This window comes from Bombina bombina, chromosome 2, assembly GCF_027579735.1.
Source record: "Bombina bombina isolate aBomBom1 chromosome 2, aBomBom1.pri, whole genome shotgun sequence".
In the NCBI taxonomy this organism is placed as follows: domain Eukaryota; kingdom Metazoa; phylum Chordata; class Amphibia; order Anura; family Bombinatoridae; genus Bombina; species Bombina bombina.
In genome coordinates this window covers 1,089,178,624-1,089,199,767 of record NC_069500.1, presented here as the reverse complement: position 1 = coordinate 1,089,199,767, position 21,144 = coordinate 1,089,178,624, and the positions used below count along the sequence as shown (strand labels likewise).

General features: G+C 41.6%; 1 protein-coding gene across 3 annotated transcripts in view; it reads right to left on the bottom strand.

Moving 5' to 3' along the window:
- The window catches only part of ARHGAP10 (Rho GTPase activating protein 10), a 784,460-nt gene that overhangs the window by 630,880 nt on the left and 132,436 nt on the right, over positions 1-21,144 (bottom strand). For all 3 annotated transcript variants that reach the window (XM_053703724.1, XM_053703722.1, XM_053703725.1), the window contains exons 2-3: positions 8,933-9,028; positions 8,790-8,851 (exon numbers count right to left, since the gene is read on the bottom strand). In XM_053703724.1, coding sequence (XP_053559699.1) covers positions 8,790-8,851; positions 8,933-9,028 — 158 coding nt within the window. The remainder of the gene's footprint in view (positions 1-8,789; positions 8,852-8,932; positions 9,029-21,144) is intronic.

The window sequence follows — 21,144 nt, the reverse complement described above, 5'->3', positions numbered from 1 at the left end:
TATATATATATATATATATATATATATATATATATATATATATATGTAGCCCTTCCTGTTGAACATTTTCCTGTGAACTTTTGCACCTGTATACAATCTGCAGGAGATGTTGCCTAGGCAACTATTAGACTGGTTGGTCATGTGATCAAGTGAAACTGAAAGAAGAGTGTAAGACACAGGAGGAAGCAGACATGTCAGAGCAGTGAAGGTGTGTGTGAGGCCTGGCTGTGAGAGAGCTGCAGACTTCATCTTGTAAAGTAACAGCATTCCTCTGCTGATTTAGTGTTTGCTGCCAGCTGCAGTCTGACCCTGTGAGAGAGCTGTGGAGAGGAATGCAGACAAAGTAAATGACTGGCAGACCTTGGAGTTTTCTTTCAGCCTGTTTAGTGGTAAGAAGTATCCTCTCTCCTTGTCATACTGACAGGGCATTCTGTCCATCACATAAACTTATAAACAGCTCTTCCTGTGGATTGCAGTTTCCTATGAGCTGTAACTGTTTAAATGCATGTGGATTACCTTAAAGGGCCCCAACATTTCTGTGCACCAACTGGTACCCATCAGCCATTAGGGTGAAGTCTGAGGGTGGGTTCGCAGGTGGTTTGGGAGGGTGCTGGGCCTGGTTAGAGAGAGTCGGTGTGTTAGTTAGCCACTGTATTTCTTGCCTTATTTTTATTTACCATAATCCTTTAATACATGTTCCTACTGTTTTACTGTTATTACTGTGTGTGTTGTAGTTATTTATTATGTTCCTGTCTGGGAAACCCATTCTTGCCCTGGATGCCCAGTCAGGTGGAGGCACTGCCACAGTCATGTACCCCAACTCCCAGGTAGCGGAGACTCAGGATCAGCCTGCAGAGCACATGGAGGTAGCTGGGGTAAAGACCCACAGGGGTAATTGTGGGCCTAGGCCAAACCCCGTTACATTTGGAGGCACTGCTGAGATAAATTGGGGTACACCCAGTAAGGATACGTTAATTCCCCGGCCCACACTCCCATTTGTAACAGATTGGGCCCAGCAACAGAAGGTACCATTGCATCATGCAGTGATGATATGCCAGGTACCTCCCTATAGTGAAATAAAACATATCACCAAGTGCGTAGAGATTGTACTGGGAATAGAGATGGCTACCATCAGAGATATCCTGCATGATTCATACGGTCAAACTTACATGTTAGTATATTCCCATGCAGATTTGAGAGGCCGTCATAGGCCTACATGTCTATACCTTCTTGAAGCAGCTCCTGAAGGATGTCGCTTAGTGTATGCTCTCCCTGATAAGGAGGAAGGGGTTACACTGCAGCAACCCTCCAGTATAGGCCAAAGAGACTTTAATGTATCAAGTTATTCCCAGATTCTGTCCCCTTTGTCAGAGAAACCCGCCAGGAGATTACCGGTTACCCCTGTAGAGACTGGGGCCATCCCCAAACGAAATGTCTACTTTTCCAGTGTGCAAGGGACAACTGCCCCTAAGACCCAAGATCTAGTGGTTCCCTCATCTCCAACATCCCCAAAACCAGGCGATTCCCTATTGAGAGCCACAAGTTCAGGAGAGAGTAACATATCTGAAATACTGCAAAAACTTTCAGAAGCCATAGTAACAGCTACCCATACCCACAGTTACCGTAAGCTGAAAGTGTTTTCTGGGAATCAGCCTGTTCCTGCCGGGGAGGAACCCTTTAAGGCCTGGAAGGATAATGCTGTACAATTATTGGAAGAATGGTCTTGTACGGATAACATAAAAAAACAACGGATAATGGAGAGTCTTCGTTTCCCAGCTACGAATATGATAAGGCTGTTTAGGGGAGTGAATGAACAAGCTACTGCACAAGATTACCTGAAAGTTTTGCAGGATGCGTATGGAAAATCAGAGGACTCTGATGATCTATTAATTAAGTTCCTAGCCACTAAACAGAAGGAACATGAGAAAGCTTCAGACTATATCAATCGATTACAATTGTCACTGGGAAAACTGTTTCATAATGGAGCAGTCACTGCATCTGAGTTGGATGCTCGACTATCCAAACAAATTCAGAAGGGAGGCCTTAGCAATGATCCAGTCATGATCATGTTAAGAGTTAAGTTGGATGATCAAGTCTTGTCCTATTCCACACTGATCCGAAAAGCAAAAGTACTGGAGAACCAAATGTCCCCATCTCCTCCACAAAAAGGAAATTCTTCTAAAGCTGCAGAGAAAGAGGATATGGAACTGTTCGTCCTTAAAAAAAAGGTAGCTGAATTAGAATTATTGTCTAAGTCATTGCCAAGAAGAACAGATTATTCTCCTACCAGGAGGCAGCACCGCAGGGAGACCACAGGAAGGTTATTCCCAGAGGAACAGTCCCCCCAAGGGAACTGTTTTAAGTGTGGAAAATCAGGACATTTCAAGCGGGAGTGTCCCACTAATTCATCAGATACAGGAGTGGAAGTGCTAGCTATTGAGCTGGAGGAGGCTCAAGTTACCAGTCCTTTCAGGAAAAGAGGAAAAAAAACCACACCCATGTTATCTGTGGGGGCCAAGATCGGGCCCAAATCTCTGATACAGTTACAAATAGAAGATATTCATGCCTCGGCCTTGTTAGATACTGGATCCCAGGTCACCATCATTAATAGAGACTTCTATGACCATCATCTAAAACATATTCCCCTGGAGCCAGCAGGAGAGTTGCAGTTGTGGGGAGTGGGATCTCAGGCCCAGCCTGTAGAGGGATGTATAAGAGTGACAATAACCATCCCACAGTTAAACACAGGAATGATCTGCCCTATGGAATTGGAAGCTCTTGTATGCTCCATGAAGAAAACAATGTGCGCCCCAATAATTTTGGGTACCAACGCAAGAATGGTGCAGGACATGTTCAGGGCCTACCTAACTGAAGTGGGAGATGTATCTCTAACCAGACTGATGGAAGTCAGCCCTGTTCTAGGGAAAGAGTGCCATCGACTAGCCCTACAAGCTAGACCAGGATCATGCCACTACTCGGGGAAAGAACCTTTATTTGTAAGGCCTGGAGAGACTAAGACTCTACGAGCCATAGCATCTATGCACCATGAAATATCAGGAGGAACCAGGCAATACCTCATTGAGTCCTTGCCTGAGGAGGATGCAAAAAAGGGGTGGACTCTCATACCTGAGGTGAAAGACTGGCGGAATCACTGGTGTAAAGATTTTCCGATAATGATAAGAAACTTAACACCCACAGAGATCAGAATTGATCGTCACCAGAAGATTGGTGTGATTCACTTGTTGGACCAAGTCTCTTCAGTAATGTCTGTAAAGGCAGAACAGGGAGGTGATCATGAAGGACCTATAGTTTTTGAACTGGAAGATTCTCCTCTACCACAAAAGTGGAGAGATAGCCTCCGATCCAAATTAGCTACTCGAGAGAAAGTCTTCTCCAGGAAAGAAATGGATGTGGGATGTGCAAAGAGTGCCACACATGCTATCAGACTTTCTGACCCAGCTCCTTTCAGAGAAAGATCAAGGAGAATACCCCCTCGAGATGTGGAAGATGTCCGGGATATACTCAAACAGATGGAAGAATCTGGCATTATTAGAGAGTCCAGAAGTCCATATGCCTCACCCATAGTGGTAGTTAGGAAAAAGAATGGCACAGTCCGGCTCTGCATAGACTATCGGACTTTAAACAAAAGGACTGTGCCAGATCAATATACTCTGCCACGGATAGAAGATCTGCTAGATGCCCTTTCTGGAAGCCAGTGGTTCAGCGTTCTGGACTTGAGGTCTGGGTATTATCAGGTACCCATGAAGAAGGAGGATCAGGAAAAGACAGCTTTCATCTGTCCCTTGGGATTCTACGAGTTTACCAGGATGCCCCAAGGGGTCACTGGAGCTCCCGCCACCTTTCAAAGGCTGATGGAGAAGACTGTGGGGGATATGAATCCCAAAGAGTGCCTAGTCTATCTTGATGACCTCATAGTGTTTGGAAGGACACCAGAAGAGCACGAACAGCGATTGCTGAAGGTGTTGGATCGACTCCAAGCAGAGGGTCTGAAATTATCAATAGACAAATGTCGGTTTGCCCAGAACTCTGTTACATATGTAGGTCACATTGTTTCCGCACAAGGTGTGACAACTGACCCGACCAAAATTGAAGCGGTGATGAACTGGCCCAGGCCAGATAACATCAGTGAGCTGCGCTCATTTCTTGGATTCTGCGGTTACTACCGGAGGTTTGTGAAAGACTATTCAAAGATTGCTCGAGAGCTACACAACCTGTTAAAGACTACCTCTGCTATAGAGGGTGTTAAGGCGCCAAGTCCTAAAGACTCCTTCGGAAAGAAATGGACCTCAGGATGCGAAGAAGCCTTCTTAATCTTGAAGAAAAGACTCACAGAAGCTCCTGTATTGGCATATTCAGATCCTGAGAAACCATATGTGCTCCATGTTGATGCCAGTATGGAAGGCCTAGGGGCCGTATTGCATCAGAGCTACCCGGAAGGGTTAAGACCAGTGGCCTACATAAGTAGAAGTCTAACTGGTGCAGAGAAAAACTATCCGGTCCATAAGCTAGAATTCTTGGCGCTCAAGTGGGCAATTGTGGACAAGTTACATGACTATTTATATGGAGCAACATTCGAGGTAAGGACGGATAACAATCCGCTTACTTATATTCAAACAACAGCAAAGCTGGATGCCACAGGGCATAGGTGGCTGGCAGCATTGTCGAACTATAGTTTCAGCCTTAAATACAAGCCAGGCCCTAAGAATGTCAGTGCGGATGCTCTGTCCCGCAGACCTGGACTTCCTCCTCATGAAGAAAAGGAGGAATGGGAAGAAATCCCTGTGCCTGGGGTAGGAGCCCTGTGCCAAACATATGTAGTGGCTGAGAGGCAGGATGAGTTCTCTGAACTCAGAGGAATAGACTCCATATGTCACTCCCCAGAAGCCGTACCAGAGGTATTCTGTGCTCCTGCAATGCTCCAACAGTGGTCTCACATAACCAATGAAGACAAGAAGAAAGCCCAGTCACAGGACTGGTATATAGGGACAGTCCTCAAGGCAATGAGAGCCAAGAACCCTAAATTACTGAGCTCCCTTCCCATTGGACAAAGAGATTTGTACCGGAGAGAATGGAGTAAACTACATCTAGAAGATGGAATCCTTTATAGAATTATAAAATACCATGACCACCCTGGTCGAAAGCAGCTAGTGTTACCTCATAGATATCGGGGAATGGTCCTAAGAGCCCTCCATGATCAACATGGGCATCTTGGGGTAGACAAGACCTATGGCCTGGTACAAGACCGGTTCTATTGGCCTCGCATGAGAGAACATGTTGAACATTATGTGAAGACCTGCAGAAGATGTATTCAGAGAAAGACTCTGCCTGTGAGAGCTGCCCCTATGGGCCACCTGAGAAGTACAGGACCCCTGGATCTTGTGTGCATGGACTATCTATGTATTGAGAATGATACTACCGGAATTGGGAATGTTCTGGTAGTAACAGACCATTTCACCAGATACGCTCAGGCTTTTCCCACTAAAGACCAGAAGGCTGTGACCGTAGCCAAGGTCCTCTGGCAGAAATATTTTATGCACTACGGTCTGCCCAATCGAATACATTCTGATCAAGGTAGAGACTTTGAGAGTAAGCTGATCAAAGAACTGTTGGATATGTTGCAGGTTCACAAGTCGAGAACAACACCCTACCACCCTGAGGGTGATGCCCAGCCTGAGCGTTTTAATAGGACACTCCTAGACATGCTCGGGACTCTGAAACAAGTGGAGAAGCGGTCCTGGAGTAAGCATGTAGAAGCCATGGTCCACGCATATAATTGCACAAGGCATGAGTCTACAGGATTCTCACCCTATTTCCTAATGTTTGGAAGGGAAGCCAGACTACCGATAGATGTCCGGTTGGGGGTGTCCCCAGATGGGACAAAGTCAGACTCTCACTTCCAGTATGTGAGGACCCTCAGACAAAACCTTCACAGTGCCTACGAGTTGGCCACTCAAGCTGCGGCAAAAATGGAGGAACGCAACAAAAGAAGATACGATACCAAAGTGAAGCATCGGGAAGTCCAAGCGGGAGATAAGGTTCTCCTCCGGAATCTAGGGGTACCTGGGAAACACAAATTAGCAGACAGATGGAAGGATACCGTATTTGAAGTTGTGTCTAAGCTAAAGGGGCTGCCAGTGTATAATATAAAAGGCCCAGAAGGCCGGATCAAAGCTTGGCATAGGAACCATCTACTACCAATAGCCTATATCGATGAAGAGGAAGGGAGTAGTAGTGAATGGGAGAAAAGCACAACGGAGAGTCCTGAAAATGAGGCAGTAGAGACTCCAGAAGCTCTTAGTGCTGAGGATCAATGGTGGTCTCCTCCTGCTGAGGAAACACAGCACTTTCCTTCCTCTCCTCCCTTAGCCTCCTCTACATTGAATCCCAACAGCCCCAACTTTGTGCCTGGGACCCCAAAAAGAGACTCTTGTATCATGGGAGAGCCAGGGTCTCAAGCATCTGGTGATCTCCCCACCCAAGTGGCCAGAGCTGAAGATTCCCAGGCACATTCTGGACTTCCTCAGAGAGAACAGAGACTGGGTACTAGAATACGACAGCCTCCCAGGGTTCTTACTTACGATCAAGTCGGAGAACCCAGTTATGTACATATGCCCCAGGTACAGTCTAAAATGGTTGATTTTCTGTATGCGGTTGCGGACATTATGAATGTTGGAACCCCTCTGTACTAGAATAAACTGTAAGATAGTTAACATTTGTTTATAGGACTGTTAGTGCATTTATTATTATTTATATGTTTTGTTTTTTCAATTACCTCTTGGTGGAACCTTGCCAGTGGAAGGCAAGGATTTTACGAGGGGGAGAATGTAGCCCTTCCTGTTGAACATTTTCCTGTGAACTTTTGCACCTGTATACAATCTGCAGGAGATGTTGCCTAGGCAACTATTAGACTGGTTGGTCATGTGATCAAGTGAAACTGAAAGAAGAGTGTAAGACACAGGAGGAAGCAGACATGTCAGAGCAGTGAAGGTGTGTGTGAGGCCTGGCTGTGAGAGAGCTGCAGACTTCATCTTGTAAAGTAACAGCATTCCTCTGCTGATTTAGTGTTTGCTGCCAGCTGCAGTCTGACCCTGTGAGAGAGCTGTGGAGAGGAATGCAGACAAAGTAAATGACTGGCAGACCTTGGAGTTTTCTTTCAGCCTGTTTAGTGGTAAGAAGTATCCTCTCTCCTTGTCATACTGACAGGGCATTCTGTCCATCACATAAACTTATAAACAGCTCTTCCTGTGGATTGCAGTTTCCTATGAGCTGTAACTGTTTAAATGCATGTGGATTACCTTAAAGGGCCCCAACATTTCTGTGCACCAACTGGTACCCATCAGCCATTAGGGTGAAGTCTGAGGGTGGGTTCGCAGGTGGTTTGGGAGGGTGCTGGGCCTGGTTAGAGAGAGTCGGTGTGTTAGTTAGCCACTGTATTTCTTGCCTTATTTTTATTTACCATAATCCTTTAATACATGTTCCTACTGTTTTACTGTTATTACTGTGTGTGTTGTAGTTATTTATTATGTTCCTGTCTGGGAAACCCATTCTTGCCCTGGATGCCCAGTCAGGTGGAGGCACTGCCACAGTCATGTACCCCAACTCCCAGGTAGCGGAGACTCAGGATCAGCCTGCAGAGCACATGGAGGTAGCTGGGGTAAAGACCCACAGGGGTAATTGTGGGCCTAGGCCAAACCCCGTTACATATACATACATACACACACATATGCATATACATATACACACACATATACATACATGGGCCAGTAATAGTATAGAATGTACTTGGGATAACTTTTAAAAATGTAGAAGCCTGATAATTTCATTTGACACATAGGAACCACACAGAATACCAGAAGAGTCAGTTAAAGTCAGAAGAGTCAGTTAAACATTTTTTTAAGAGCTAGATAATTATTTTATATAGTATATATATGTATGTAGAAAAAAAACGTTGGCCAGAACTAGAATTGTAGGAACCGAGTCTATGAATATTGGTCAAGCCCCATATATATATATATAAAATCATTTATATATAATGTCCAGAATCTCCTGCAAAGAAAATGCACCGCTGCTTAATATAAGATCTCAGAATTTCAGGTGATTTTGCATTTTGGGTGGAATACCAGGAATTTTCCAATGTAACCATCAACACTCTAGTACCTCTAATGTCTCAGCCAGCTTCATACTAGTCAGTGCTGCCTGACACAATGGGACTGCAAAGCAGTAATATTGCCTCTACAGCTAGAAAAAGGCAATGCAAGGTCAGTGATTAACTCTTTCCATGAAACTGACACCTACAGTAGAAATTAATTTCTTTTCACTTACAGACACCAAAAGAGAGTAATAATTTACTAATGCTCCCAGACAGATATTCAAAAAAGGAAAAAAACAATGTTAAGTAAGAGGCTGACATTTATTTATTTATTTTCAAATTTAGAAGCCAGGAATAATTTGAAGGAGCCAGCAACACACAATTTTAAAATTCAAACAGGGGTGTTCTCAAAACCATATGGATAATAATTAAAAAGACGGAAGTAAACGATTAGGAGAAAAAAGTACATTTGAAAATAGAAGTTAATTTTAAAGTGTCTTCAAATTACATGCTCTGTCTAAATCATGCAAGTTTAAATTTTGATTGTCCTATCCCTTTAAATAGAAGAGGAAAGAACAAATTGGGCTTCATGCATAAACTTTATTTTGTGCCCCACTTAACACAAAGTTATTGACCCAATAAAAAGCTTCACTGATATGCTGAAAATTTAGCAACTCACCATAATTTCTCTTTGCTCTTCAAGGTTTCGTAAAAAAGTAGAAAACTCCTGAAGAGAAGCATCTGCAATAGAAAATGTGTGTCAACTACTCTGGATTCACATATGGAAAAATAATGTACTCTAAATAAAGCGCCACAGCTTACCGATACATCTCTCATCATCGGTCTCTGCATCACCAATAAACTCAAATTTAAATTCTCGCAGTGAATGGGCAAACCTCCTTTGAGCTGTGGACAGATCTGCAAAAAATAATATCAAGACAGAGTTTAATATGAAAAAGAATAAGTATGAAAAAATCAATTATCAGCGTTTTCTTAGATCTTTGTGAATAGAAAGGATTAAAAAAAAAAAATCTTATCCTCTATTTGAAAGTCATTAAAAGCTCAAACTCACAGCAAACAACTATTTTCTCAATGAGGTGACATTTCCCCCTCTTAGCCAATAGAGCGCATACCATATGGCATAATGCCGAATGGCAAGCATGCTATTGGCTAAGAGGTGAAAATGTCACTTCATTGAAAAAATACCATTTTGCCATGGGCGGACGGAGGCTCTCAGCTCGGTATTAACTCTGTTTTTTTATACTTCATGACTGAAAGACCCTTTTATTTATAGCACTGGTAAATCCTAGTGTTTCAAAAATGCTAGGATTTACTATCACTTTAACATTGTTGGAGAAGAAACGTCAAAACAAAAACTAAAGTCTGTAAAAGATACAACTGGTAGAACTACACAGATACAACTCTTCTTCTATACTCTAGGTAGATACTGGATGCTAGTGCAAATATAGTAACTTCCTCTACAGTTTAAAATGAGACAGGGATATGACTTAAAAGATCTCTTAAGACATCAAGACAAGGCAATCCGTAACATGGTGGCAGACTCACCAACCTCTTATTCAGGAAGCCTCCATACTCCATCCAACTTGGGTGGTGATAGTAAAACAAGGCTTAACAAATGTATATCAAATGTAGGATCTAGCTGCATTCATCCGAGACCAGAATTTATCAAGCCCTGTGCCTCAAGCATTGTTTGTAGATAAGTTCATTGTATGTTTTTAGCTTCTATACAGTGGCGGCTTGTGGGTTATTAACCTCTTAAGGACATATGACGGAATTTTTCTGTCATAAAACAATTGAGCAAACTGAAAGCTGTGTCCTTAAAGGGTTAAAATGGGGGTTCATATATATATATATATATATATATATATATATATATATATATATACATACACACACACACATACATACATAAATATACACACACACACACACACAACTGTGATACCAGTTATTTACCTTTATATGCTTACATGGCATCATATAATAATATCCTTATCTATGTTGCAGCATTTAAAATAGCAATATAAAATATAATGGTGAAACATAAGCTCTGCTTATAGGGCTGTTTTAAATAAGGAGGCCAGTATGTGGAAAGCGAAGGTAAAGAGGATAGTGTGTAGGAATTGACTGGGTGAGTGGGGAGACACACAGGTTTAGTGAATGAGAGGACAGACAGAGAGGAACTGTGAATGTTCTGGGGCAGGTATAAGGCTAACAATTTGGGGTAGTCAACTGTTTTTGAGGTGTGGGTTGAGATATATAAATAAAGTGCAACACTGAGTAAAGACTGGACAGGCAGAGGGGTTAATGAAAGCATGAGGTGTTGCAGTGAGAAGGGTTACAAAGAAATGAGGCGGGTCAGTGAATGGGGCAGGCAGAGGAATTAGTGGAGTGTTTCCAATTAAAGGGTTAATTATGTGATAACATGTGAAAGGAGCCTCCCAGCAACTGGAGGCAGGTAAAGGGGTCAAAGGCGGTCACTGAATGTTTTAAGAATATAAAATGGTCCAGTGCAAGGGCACTGCATTCCACACTCAGAACCCGGATCAGGACCTTAAACAGCACAGGGCTAGCAATGAGCTTCTTTACCACACTAAGCTTGTAACGATAAGGCAGACTGCAACTCCAGCACTGACCTGTACTCTGCGTTACTGGCTGCATTCTGACAGCTCCTGCCTTGCAGTCGCAGCCTCCTTTCCCGCTCAGCAGCCAGCCACAGTAACCCGCGGCAACGCTCTGATTTAAAACTGTTACGGCTTGGGAGGAGCCTAGTCAACCTGCCGGCAGGTGACCGGAGTGGATGACGTCTGCATCTCACTCGTACAGGCTAAACTGTGCGATATGGGATGTATAGGAGCTGGGTTTAGAGCAGCGCCTGCAGGCTGTTTTAAATAAAGTGCAATTATGCCAGGCATCTAGACACTACCGCACGTGCGGTTCATAAAAAAAAAAAAAAAGCATTTTTTTTTCTAAATAGTCTGGATTGCTTTTTTGGTGAGTAATTAAATATAATTTTTCCAATAGGGGGGCTATTGGAAAAATTATATTTTATTTAGCCAAAAATCTTTTTTTTTCCCCCTTTTGTCTTTGGGGGTTCACGTGTGCCTGTGCGCATATGGAGGAGCCTCCACTGCTTCTATATATTGTTTAGAAAATAAACTTACCCCCATGCCTTTGAAAAGGAATTCTAGTGTGGACACTGATGCTCTACAACAGGGGACCCCATAATAAAGGAAGACGGTCACTTTTGTGAAGTTTACTAGTGCGGTTTACATAAGCATGTGGAAAGCAGTCTTTGCAGTCCCCACCTCCTGTTTCTCACCCTCCTACCCTTATATAGATTGTAAGTTCTCATAGGAATAGGGCCCTCAATTTCTTTTGTATTTGTTTGATACATTTTGTCCTGTCTCTTAAAAATATTGTCTAATCATTGTACTTTTATCTTTGTACCCATGCAGTGCTGTGGAATTAGTTAGCATTTTAGAAATAAATAATAATAATAATAATAATAATAATAATAATAATAATAATAATAATAATAATACAATCTAAGCTTGCATGTGAAATGGATCTTAAAACAGGGACTATTAATCTTTTTTTAATTGATGGCACTGTAGCAGTGCAAAATATTCTTGCACAAAAACAATAAAATGTATTCTTACCTTAAAAATGTATATTTTAGATGGAGAAAAGTCTACAAGCCATTACATGTGGGCTAAAGTTCAGTGCACTGAGAGGAGGCAAAGCACCACCCAACATAGCACTTTTCCAAGATCACTAAAGGAGAAAACTTAGAAAAGTAGGAAAGATAAAGCAGGGTAAGTGAAATAAAAACTGGTACTGCCGGCATCTGTGCAAAAAGAAAGGGTGGGTACCATAATGAAAGAATTGAATTTATAAGGTGGGCATACATTTTGTTTGCTTTTATATGATAGTGAGAGTCCGAAAGCCATCACATGTGGGATCCTATACCCAAGATCTGAAGTCCACAAGATCACAATGAAATAGGGCAAGATAACAGTTAAAGGGACACTGAACCCAATTATTATTATTTTTTTTATTTTTTTTCGTGATTCAGATAGAGCACGGATGGGCAAGAGGTATATCGCAGTCTACCAGTGGACCGCAAGGGAATTTTGAGGTGACCGCCTGAAAGATTTCAAAAGTCTGCATAATAAGAGAAACATTTCTCACACATCTAGGCTGAGATGCTGCTCGGTATCCCTGGGTTTGGCAGTTCCAGGTCCTGCTCTGTCTGATATTCTGCTGCTACGTTCTAGTTCTGTCCTCCGTTACTTGTCACCTGGCTCTGCTGGGTGAATGGCCTGGTGTTGTTTTTTTCCCAGGGTCTGTTACCCCCCCCCGTCAGGTTCTTTTACTTACTCTGTACCAGGCTTTGATGTTGCTCTCTGATACTTTCTCTGACACACTAATATTGGCTATACTTTGTGCTAGTTTCTGCAGCTTTCTGTCCCAAGAATTTGTTGTCACCAAATTGTGCCGGTCAGTGCTGTTGCTGCTATATCAGTCTCTGGTTGCTGTGTAAGGCGGTACAGTGCTTGCAGGTCCTGCCGCTGTCACTGTCCCAACTATTTGCAGTAGTCTTCAGCTAGTAGCGGATGGATGGAGAGCAGCCAACCGGACCTGCCCCCTAATCAACCTGACATGGCGTCCAGCCAATAAAATTACTTTGTAGAATGAGTCTGTCTATGATTGGCTGAGAATAGTTTATTGTCATCGTTGTACCGGAGCTGTGGGTTTCCCATGTGTTCCAGGCTTGACTACACCGCTAGCCCTAGACTTGAGTCGTCTTGATTGTGAGACTACTTATCCATATGCAGGCGCGGTACACAGATAAGGTTGCTTGATGGTTCCAGCATGACATAAAGAGAGAGCTCTCGCAATAAGTAAAGAGCACGGCTGATTTTTAGAGCTATATTATTTGTGCCAAAAATACAATTTTCACCCAGCAGGTCCTATTTGAGGCAAAAATACAATTTTCAGTCAGCGACTGGTGTGTTTTTTTTTAGTTAGGTGACCACGTCCCTTGGAATAAAATTAGAGGTAGCTCTTGCCTTACAAAAGTCTGCCCACTCCTGAGATAGAGCATGCAATTTTAAGCAATTTTCTAATTTACTCCTATTATCAAATTTTCTTCATTCTCTTGGTATCTTTATTTGAAAAGCAAGAATGTAAGTTTAAATGCCGACCCATGTTTGGTTAACAACCTGGGTTGTTCTTGCTGATTGGTGGATAAATTCACCCACCAATAAACAAGTGCTGTCCCGAGTCTGAACCAAAAATTGGCTGGCTCCTTAGCTTAGATGCTCTCTTTTTCAAATAAAATAGCAAGAGAACAAAGAACAATTGATAATAGGAGTAAATTAGAAAGTTGCTTAAAATTGCATGCGCTATCTGAATCAAATAAAAATTGGGTTCAGTGTCCCTTTAATGATGGTAAAGGAACTAAAGAGTGCCAGCAACCTGCAGAACTTTCCTACCAAAAATAAGGACCAAGTACATTCCTTATAAAGTCCAAGAGGCAACTGCTCTGGTAGAATGAGCAGTAATTTGCTCTGGGGGAGACTTCCCCATTACCAAGTATACTTTGAGATCCAAAGCTTTAAGTCAAGCTGCTAAGGTAAATGCTGTAGAGAGGGGGGGGGGGGTATTACTAGTGGCAATAGAGCTGTCGCTAAGGATCTGACAGGTTAAAGTTAGCCTGGCAACTGGTTGTTGTTTCAAACTCACGTAAAACAGCAATAACAAACTACACAACTGTGTGTACACACGTCATTCTATTCATACCAAGAAAAGTGTATGAACTCTATAAAATATATTTCAAGACATTAAGGAACATTGTAAAAATAATGTGCTTTTCCATCCCAATGCAAAGATAACATCCCCTTGCATACCTATAAAGCAAGATAACAGCTTGTGTTCTAGGAATGTCAGAAAAAGACTGTGTAAATATTTTCTCTAGAACAGTTAATACTTTTTAAAAATGTAAAAGTGAAAAAGCAAATGTATCTTATGGCTTGTTATGGTATGTTAGTAGTAAACGTAACTCTCAAACTAGCTCTCTGTAGCAATACCTTATTTTCATGTTACTATAATTCCAAATCATGTGTCATTCAGATGGACACAGATGGCATCATGCATATTTTAACTTAAACATACCTTGTTCTTACTGGCTTCAGACTGCCCCTAGCCAGACTACTTACACACATAATACACACAGAAAAAAGCACACTCTCAGAAAAGAACAACCATTCCCATCTTCCTTTAAACATGCAAAGGTCCCCCCCTCATCCTCAAAAAAACTCTCCCTAGACCCTAATTCTCCTGCAAACTACAGCCCCATATCACTGCTTCTGCTAGCTTCAAAAGTCCTTGAAAAACTAGTTTTTGATCGCCTTACCCACTTCCTGTCCTCCAACTCATTGCTTGATCCCCTGCAATGTGGCTTCCATCCCCAACACTTAACTGAGACTGCCTTCATCAAGGTTACTAAAGATCTCCTTTCAGCTAAAAACAACGGCTACTACTCATCTTACTTGACCTCTCTGCTGCCTTTGACACCGTTGACCATCTCCTCCTCCTACGGACTCTCAGCTTTCTTGGGCTCTGTGATATTGCCCTCTCCTGGATCCACTCTTATCTCTCTAACAGGTCCTTTTCTGTCTCTTTTGATGGTGACTCCTCTCCAATGCCTTTGTCTGTTGGAGTACCTCAAGGCTCTGTTCTGGGTCCTCTACTCTTCTCTATTTACACTTCTTCACTGGGTAAACTGATCAACAGCTATGGCTTCAACTATCACCTCTATGCTGATGATACTCAGATCTACCTATCTACCCCTGCACTCTCTCCATCTGTCCTTTCTCACATCAGCGACTGCTTATCTGGCATTTCTTGATGGATGGCCTCTCATCAACTAAAAATAAACATGTCCAAGACTGAGCTACTTCTAATCCCCGCTCTAATTCTACTTCAGTTTCTAACTTTTCTATTACTGTTGGCGGCACCACAATCTCCCCATCTCCCCAAGTCATCTGCCTTGGAGTCACACTTGACTCAAATCTGTCCTTTATTCCTCACATTAAATTGCTCTCTTCATCCTGCCACAACCACCTACGCAATATCTCCAAAATTCGTCCGTTTCTGAGCACTGAAACTACTAAATAGCTAATCCACTCCCTTGTAATTTCCCAACTTGACTACTGTAATAAACTACTAACTGGCCTCCCTCTCTCTCGCCTCTCCCCCCCTTAAATCATCCTAACTGCCTCTGCCAGGCTAATCCAACTATCCCAATGCTCTGTATCAGCTGCACCTCTCTGTGAATCCCTTCACTGGCTCACCATTCACAGCGGAATTAAATTCAAAATTCTCACCCTGACCTACAAAGCCCTTACCAATGCTGCCCCACCCTACCTGTCATCACTCATCAACAAATATACTCCAGCCCACCCCCTAAGCTCCAACAATGACCTGCTCCTTGCATCCTCTGCCATCACGTCCTCTCATGCTAGACTGCAGGACTTCTATTGTGAGGCACCAATGCTCTGGAACGCACTTCATGCTGTCATACTTTCCCCTAACCTGTCCTCCTTTAAATGCTCCCTAAAGACCTTTTTGTTCATGGAAGCCTATCATCCAACTCAGTAACAAATTAATTTCACTTACCTAATAGTTGCCATCATCTAACTCCACACTAACATCATTCTCACCTTTGAAGTCCCCACCTCCTGTTTCTCATCCTCCTACCCAGCTAGATTGTAAGTTCCCATGGGAATAGGGCCATCAAACCCCCCTGTATTTGTTTGTTAAATTTTGTCTTATATTGTAATGTTTAGCCGCTGTACTTATCTCTGTACCCATGAACAGCGCTGCGGAATCTGTTGGCACTTTATAAATAAAGAATAATAATAATAACCAGCTAACACCTGGGTTCTTCTTCTTCTGCTTCTTCTTAGCCCAGTAATGCTTTTCACAGAGTAAAGCTTTCCTGCAGTCTGACCCTGCCTATTACAGTCAGTCCAGTGCCAAAATATCAGGCGATTTCTCTCTGAACAAGGAACACAGCAACCCTAGACGATTGTTCAGGCCTTCATTTGGCCTCGTCAGTGAAGCACATCCACATTCCTTTAAGTACACTAAATAGCCTGGGAGCTACAGCGAATAAGAGGCATAAAGTATCGAACCCATAGCTGTCAATGGTGGAATGTTTATGAGCGATCATTTCCTAGTGCCAGACCATACACTGTGTCGGTTGATAAATATTTAAAACTTACAATGGGTAATTGGTGTTTACATACAAGTGTTGCAGCTGATTGGCTAGCAATGTTTTGCGGCTCTCTAGAGTGTTTTTAACCAAAGCAAAGGTAATAAGCACATAGCTAAATACCAAGTTACTAAGGGATACATGCTTTGCAATAAAGGGGCACTTTTTTATACCCCTAATATGTCCCTTGAAGCACAACTTCATTGCTATCCATGGCCCTCTTAGAAAGCATACAGAAAAAAGAAGAAGGATTGAAACAATATATATAGCAGTGGTCAGCAATCTATGGCATGGGTCCAATGTGCAACAATTGGAGTGATTTTTAACAGCAACTGGAGTGCTGACCCAAAAGGTGGCATAGCCTTTTGATACCCATTTTTTCTGTCTCTGTGGCTGACAGTCAGACCCAGCTCTTTTATTCTCATCCCTGCAAGTACCTCAAACACAGTGCTTGAAAAACAACACATGAAGCACAGAGGAAGTCAAAGCAGCAGAGAGAAGTCAGGTAGCTATATGGGCATACTCAGATAATGGCTGACAAAGAATTCAGGCCCGGGTTCCGAGCTTTGATGTAAGTGCCAAAGGTCTGATCTGAAGTCTAATATGGGTACGATATTAGCTGAGATGCTGCATGGGCAAGGATCTGATCTTACGCATTTTCTTTATAATATTATTATTATGATCAGTCAATATTTTCTGTTAATAATCAAACCTGGTTTAAACATTTGAGGCTGGCACTGGGTCCGTTTGTAATATTGCATATATAGGCACACCATTCATAATAGTCTGCAAGTATAGTCTGTGCACACATGCAGTATAGCTAACTAAACACTGCAACTTGTGCAAACTGTAGACACAATGCAATTAATCTTATTTTATTTTATAGATGTACACAACTTATACAGTAATAGGTTAGAAAATAACAACAGATAGAGGCGCCAATGGTGCAGATCAATGGTGGATCTTATAAACTTCTGACAAGGGAAGAACACAGGGTACTCACTTGTATAAAAGGCAATCAGTTATGCCTATAGAGACAGGCTGGATTTCTACAGCAGTCCAGCTAGCTGATCCAGGGTAACTCCAAGGTGCAGGGGGTCATCAAACCCAATGTATATACCAGCAGGGTATGAGAGCAGGATACTGGGGTCAGGGATTCTCACCCTGATAGTAGCGTAGAATAAAACTATACACAACACATAGAGTTGGTAAAGTTAAAAACAAATTTATTATAAAAAGTTCTAAAAATACACAACTCATGTTTGTGCCAATAAAAGTTTTGGCAAGCAGAGAAACAGTACAACGCGTTTCTCAGTAAAACTGTTTCCTCAGGCATGTTTCTCATCTGTTACTTTCATCCTTATATAGGGCTACGCTACTAACAACCCCATTCTCCCACCCCCAACAATAAAGATCACAGGACCAATCAGGACCCTTCGTTTGTACACACCCACCCTGCTGCAATGTTATTTATAGTTGATATATAACTAATAAAACATTTATTATTGTCCCTACAGTGTGTTCAAACAGTGTGTGTAAAGTCAATACTTCTGTTATAATATTGTCAATATTTTAGCTTGCATTGCATATAATTGTCATTGTTCGTAAAAGCTGCATCCTAATAGGTGTAAAAATCTGTCAATCAAATGTCCTCTAAAAGGACCGTTTGTGGAGCCATTTGCGTCTGCCCAAACCATCACGTCGACTACTCTATGGTCCAACCATATAGTGTGGCGGCCAATAAGAAGCAAGCTACGGGAACACCCGTAATTGGACCAATACTGAAACGTGTACTGCCGGGGAAGCTGTCTTTAGAATGATCTTTATAGTCAAGCCCGGCAGGTCCTAATAGAAAGTGACAAAAATTACGTCATATATGTAAACAAACAAAGAAACATATGGTTATCATAAGCCTCCCAGTATCTATATTTTCGTGATCGCTAAACAGGGCCAAGTGTTGACGGCCATTTCTACACAACACTCAAAATAGAAATAAAGTTATATTATACTACATCTGGCCTTGTGACGTTGATGTCTAACACACAAAGCGACCCTGAAAGCAATAAGGTGACTGCATGATGTGAGGCTTAGTGGGACTGACATCAGTTAGGTGTGCAAGACTTCACTGATGATATCAATGTGAGAACAAATGTGAAACTTCCTCCTATATAACTAAGTGTGAAAGGAGTGATATTAATGATCGTTTTCCATAAAGAACGTGTATGTGTATAATATCAGAATGATTTCTGCTTTTTCACAACTTGGCCGCCACACTATAGCGGTGAAAGAAGTGAATGGACCATAGAGTAGTCTACGTGATGGTTTGGGCAGGCGTAAATGGCTCCACAAACGGTCCTTTTAGAGGACATTTGATTGACAGATTTTTACACCTATTAGGATGCAGCTTTTACGAACAATGGCAATTATATGTAATACAAGCTAAAATATTGACAATATTATAACAGAAGTATTGACTTTACACACACTGTTTGAACACACTGTAAGGACAATAATAAACATTTATAAAATGGTTTATTAGTTATATATCAACTATAAATAACATTGCAGCAGGGTGGGTGTGTACAAACGAAGGGTCCTGATTGGTCCTGTGATCTTTATTGTTGGGGGTGGGAGAATGGGGTTGTTAGTAGCGTAGCCCTATATAAGGATGAAAGTAACAGATAAGAAACATGCCTGAGGAAACAGTTTAACTGAGAAACGCGTTGCACTGTTTCTCTGCTTGCCAAAACTTTTATTGGCACAAACATGAGTTGTGTATTTTTAGAACTTTTTATAATAAATTTGTTTTCAACTTTACCAACTCTATGTGTTGTGTATAGTTTTATGCTACGCTACTATCAGGGTGAGAATCCCTGACCCCAGTATCCTGCTCTCATACACTGCTGGTATATACATTGGGTTTGATGACCCCCTGCACCTTGGAGTTCCCCTGGATCAGCTAGCTGGACTGCTGTAGAAATCCAGCCTGTCTCTATAGGCATAACTGATTGCCTTTTCTACAAGTGAGTACCCTGTGTTCGTCCCTTGTCAGAAGTTTATAAGATCCACCATTGATCTGCACCATTGGCGCCTCTATCTATTGTTCTTTTCTAACAGATTGCCTTCCATGGGATGTTGTTAGAGAGCTGCCTCTGTGACACCGTGAACACCAAGCATACCGATCCAGATTCTGGAGGATCTCCAGCCAGCTGATATTATCTGGACTCTATCCCGATGCTGACTTTATATGGTGGTAATATTCCACACTTTTGCACTCTGAGATCATATTAATACAGATAACCTCTTGTTTTTGTGCATTTTATCTCTCTATGTATATTAGTACTTTATATACACGTATCTTTCTCACCTTGTATAGCGCCTCCTAGAGGATATCAGGGAATGTGTGCCTATTCTGTTACCTTGATTACCTCTCTCATTGCTTGTGAAATACAGTAATAGACAGTGCAAGTTGCTCACATTCTTTTTTCTATCAAATACTAAAAGGGACACAAAACTGCTATATATATATATATATATATATATATATATATATATATATATATATATATATATATATATATAAAAAGAAAGAAAGAAAAGTATATATCAAGTTCCAATACTAACCTTTACTGTCTTGCAAGAAGAAGTTGAATGAATGTATTTTTATTAACCTCACTTACCTGACAAGCAGTTGTCAGAGAGCTGCGAGCTATATACTTTTTGCTTAAATTTTAGTAAATAATATTGAAAATGCCCCAGTGACCACTGCTGTTACTTTTATTACCTTACTAAATTGTCACCAAGGGTAGCAACGGGTAAATTAGGGTCCCGCACAGGCTTTTGGGGGTTATACTATAGATTTGATTTTTCACAAGGTGTTCACTGTTAACACAGTGATCACCTGGCTATACAGACAAAATTGATATCTTTTTTGAGAGAGGGTCTTGACTACTAGAAAATAAACTTTATTACGGATCTTTACACAACAGATTTTTTTAAAATTGGACATTTAATGACGCATTCACAAGCAAATCCCCATATGTTTTTTCTACTTTATTTTTAAAACATCTGCTGTGTGGTACTACTCCAAGACCATCATTTGAAAGAGCAGTTTGAATTTAGGCCAGTATAATACTAAACACATTACCATATATACTGTATGAATAGCTAACATACATATGACTCCTGTTATGTAAATGGAGAGTGATAGTGGAGCAGGCTAGAATCAAAGTCATATGCTTGCTATTATTATTTTTATTTGTATTACACTAACAGATTATGCAGCACTATACAAGGGATGCAATAAAGGCAAGAAATGCAGACTGATACAGAAAGCTTACAGCGAAATAATCCCTAGACAGCTTACAATATGCATCATTGTAGTATAACTCCTAGAATCAATGTGACCTAAGGGTAGAGTCAGGTTGTGCTATGTGCATGGTGAGGTGTTCCAGGGGCATTGTTTGGTGACATGGCCAGACAGTGATGATTTTCTGTGGTCCCCTGTTTTCTGTATTAAACAGTATATTGATATAAAGTTAGAGACAGCAGGTCAGAGCTTCCAAACAGGGCTCTCCCGCAAAAACACATGGCAATTGGGAGCTTTGCTATATCACACAGCTGGGAGGCACAGACATAATCTGCCTGACTTGGCATAAAGGGTGAGTGTAAGAGCTCCTAGTTGTACATTCATTGATCAAGTTAAGATACAAGCTTGGGAATTAAAGTG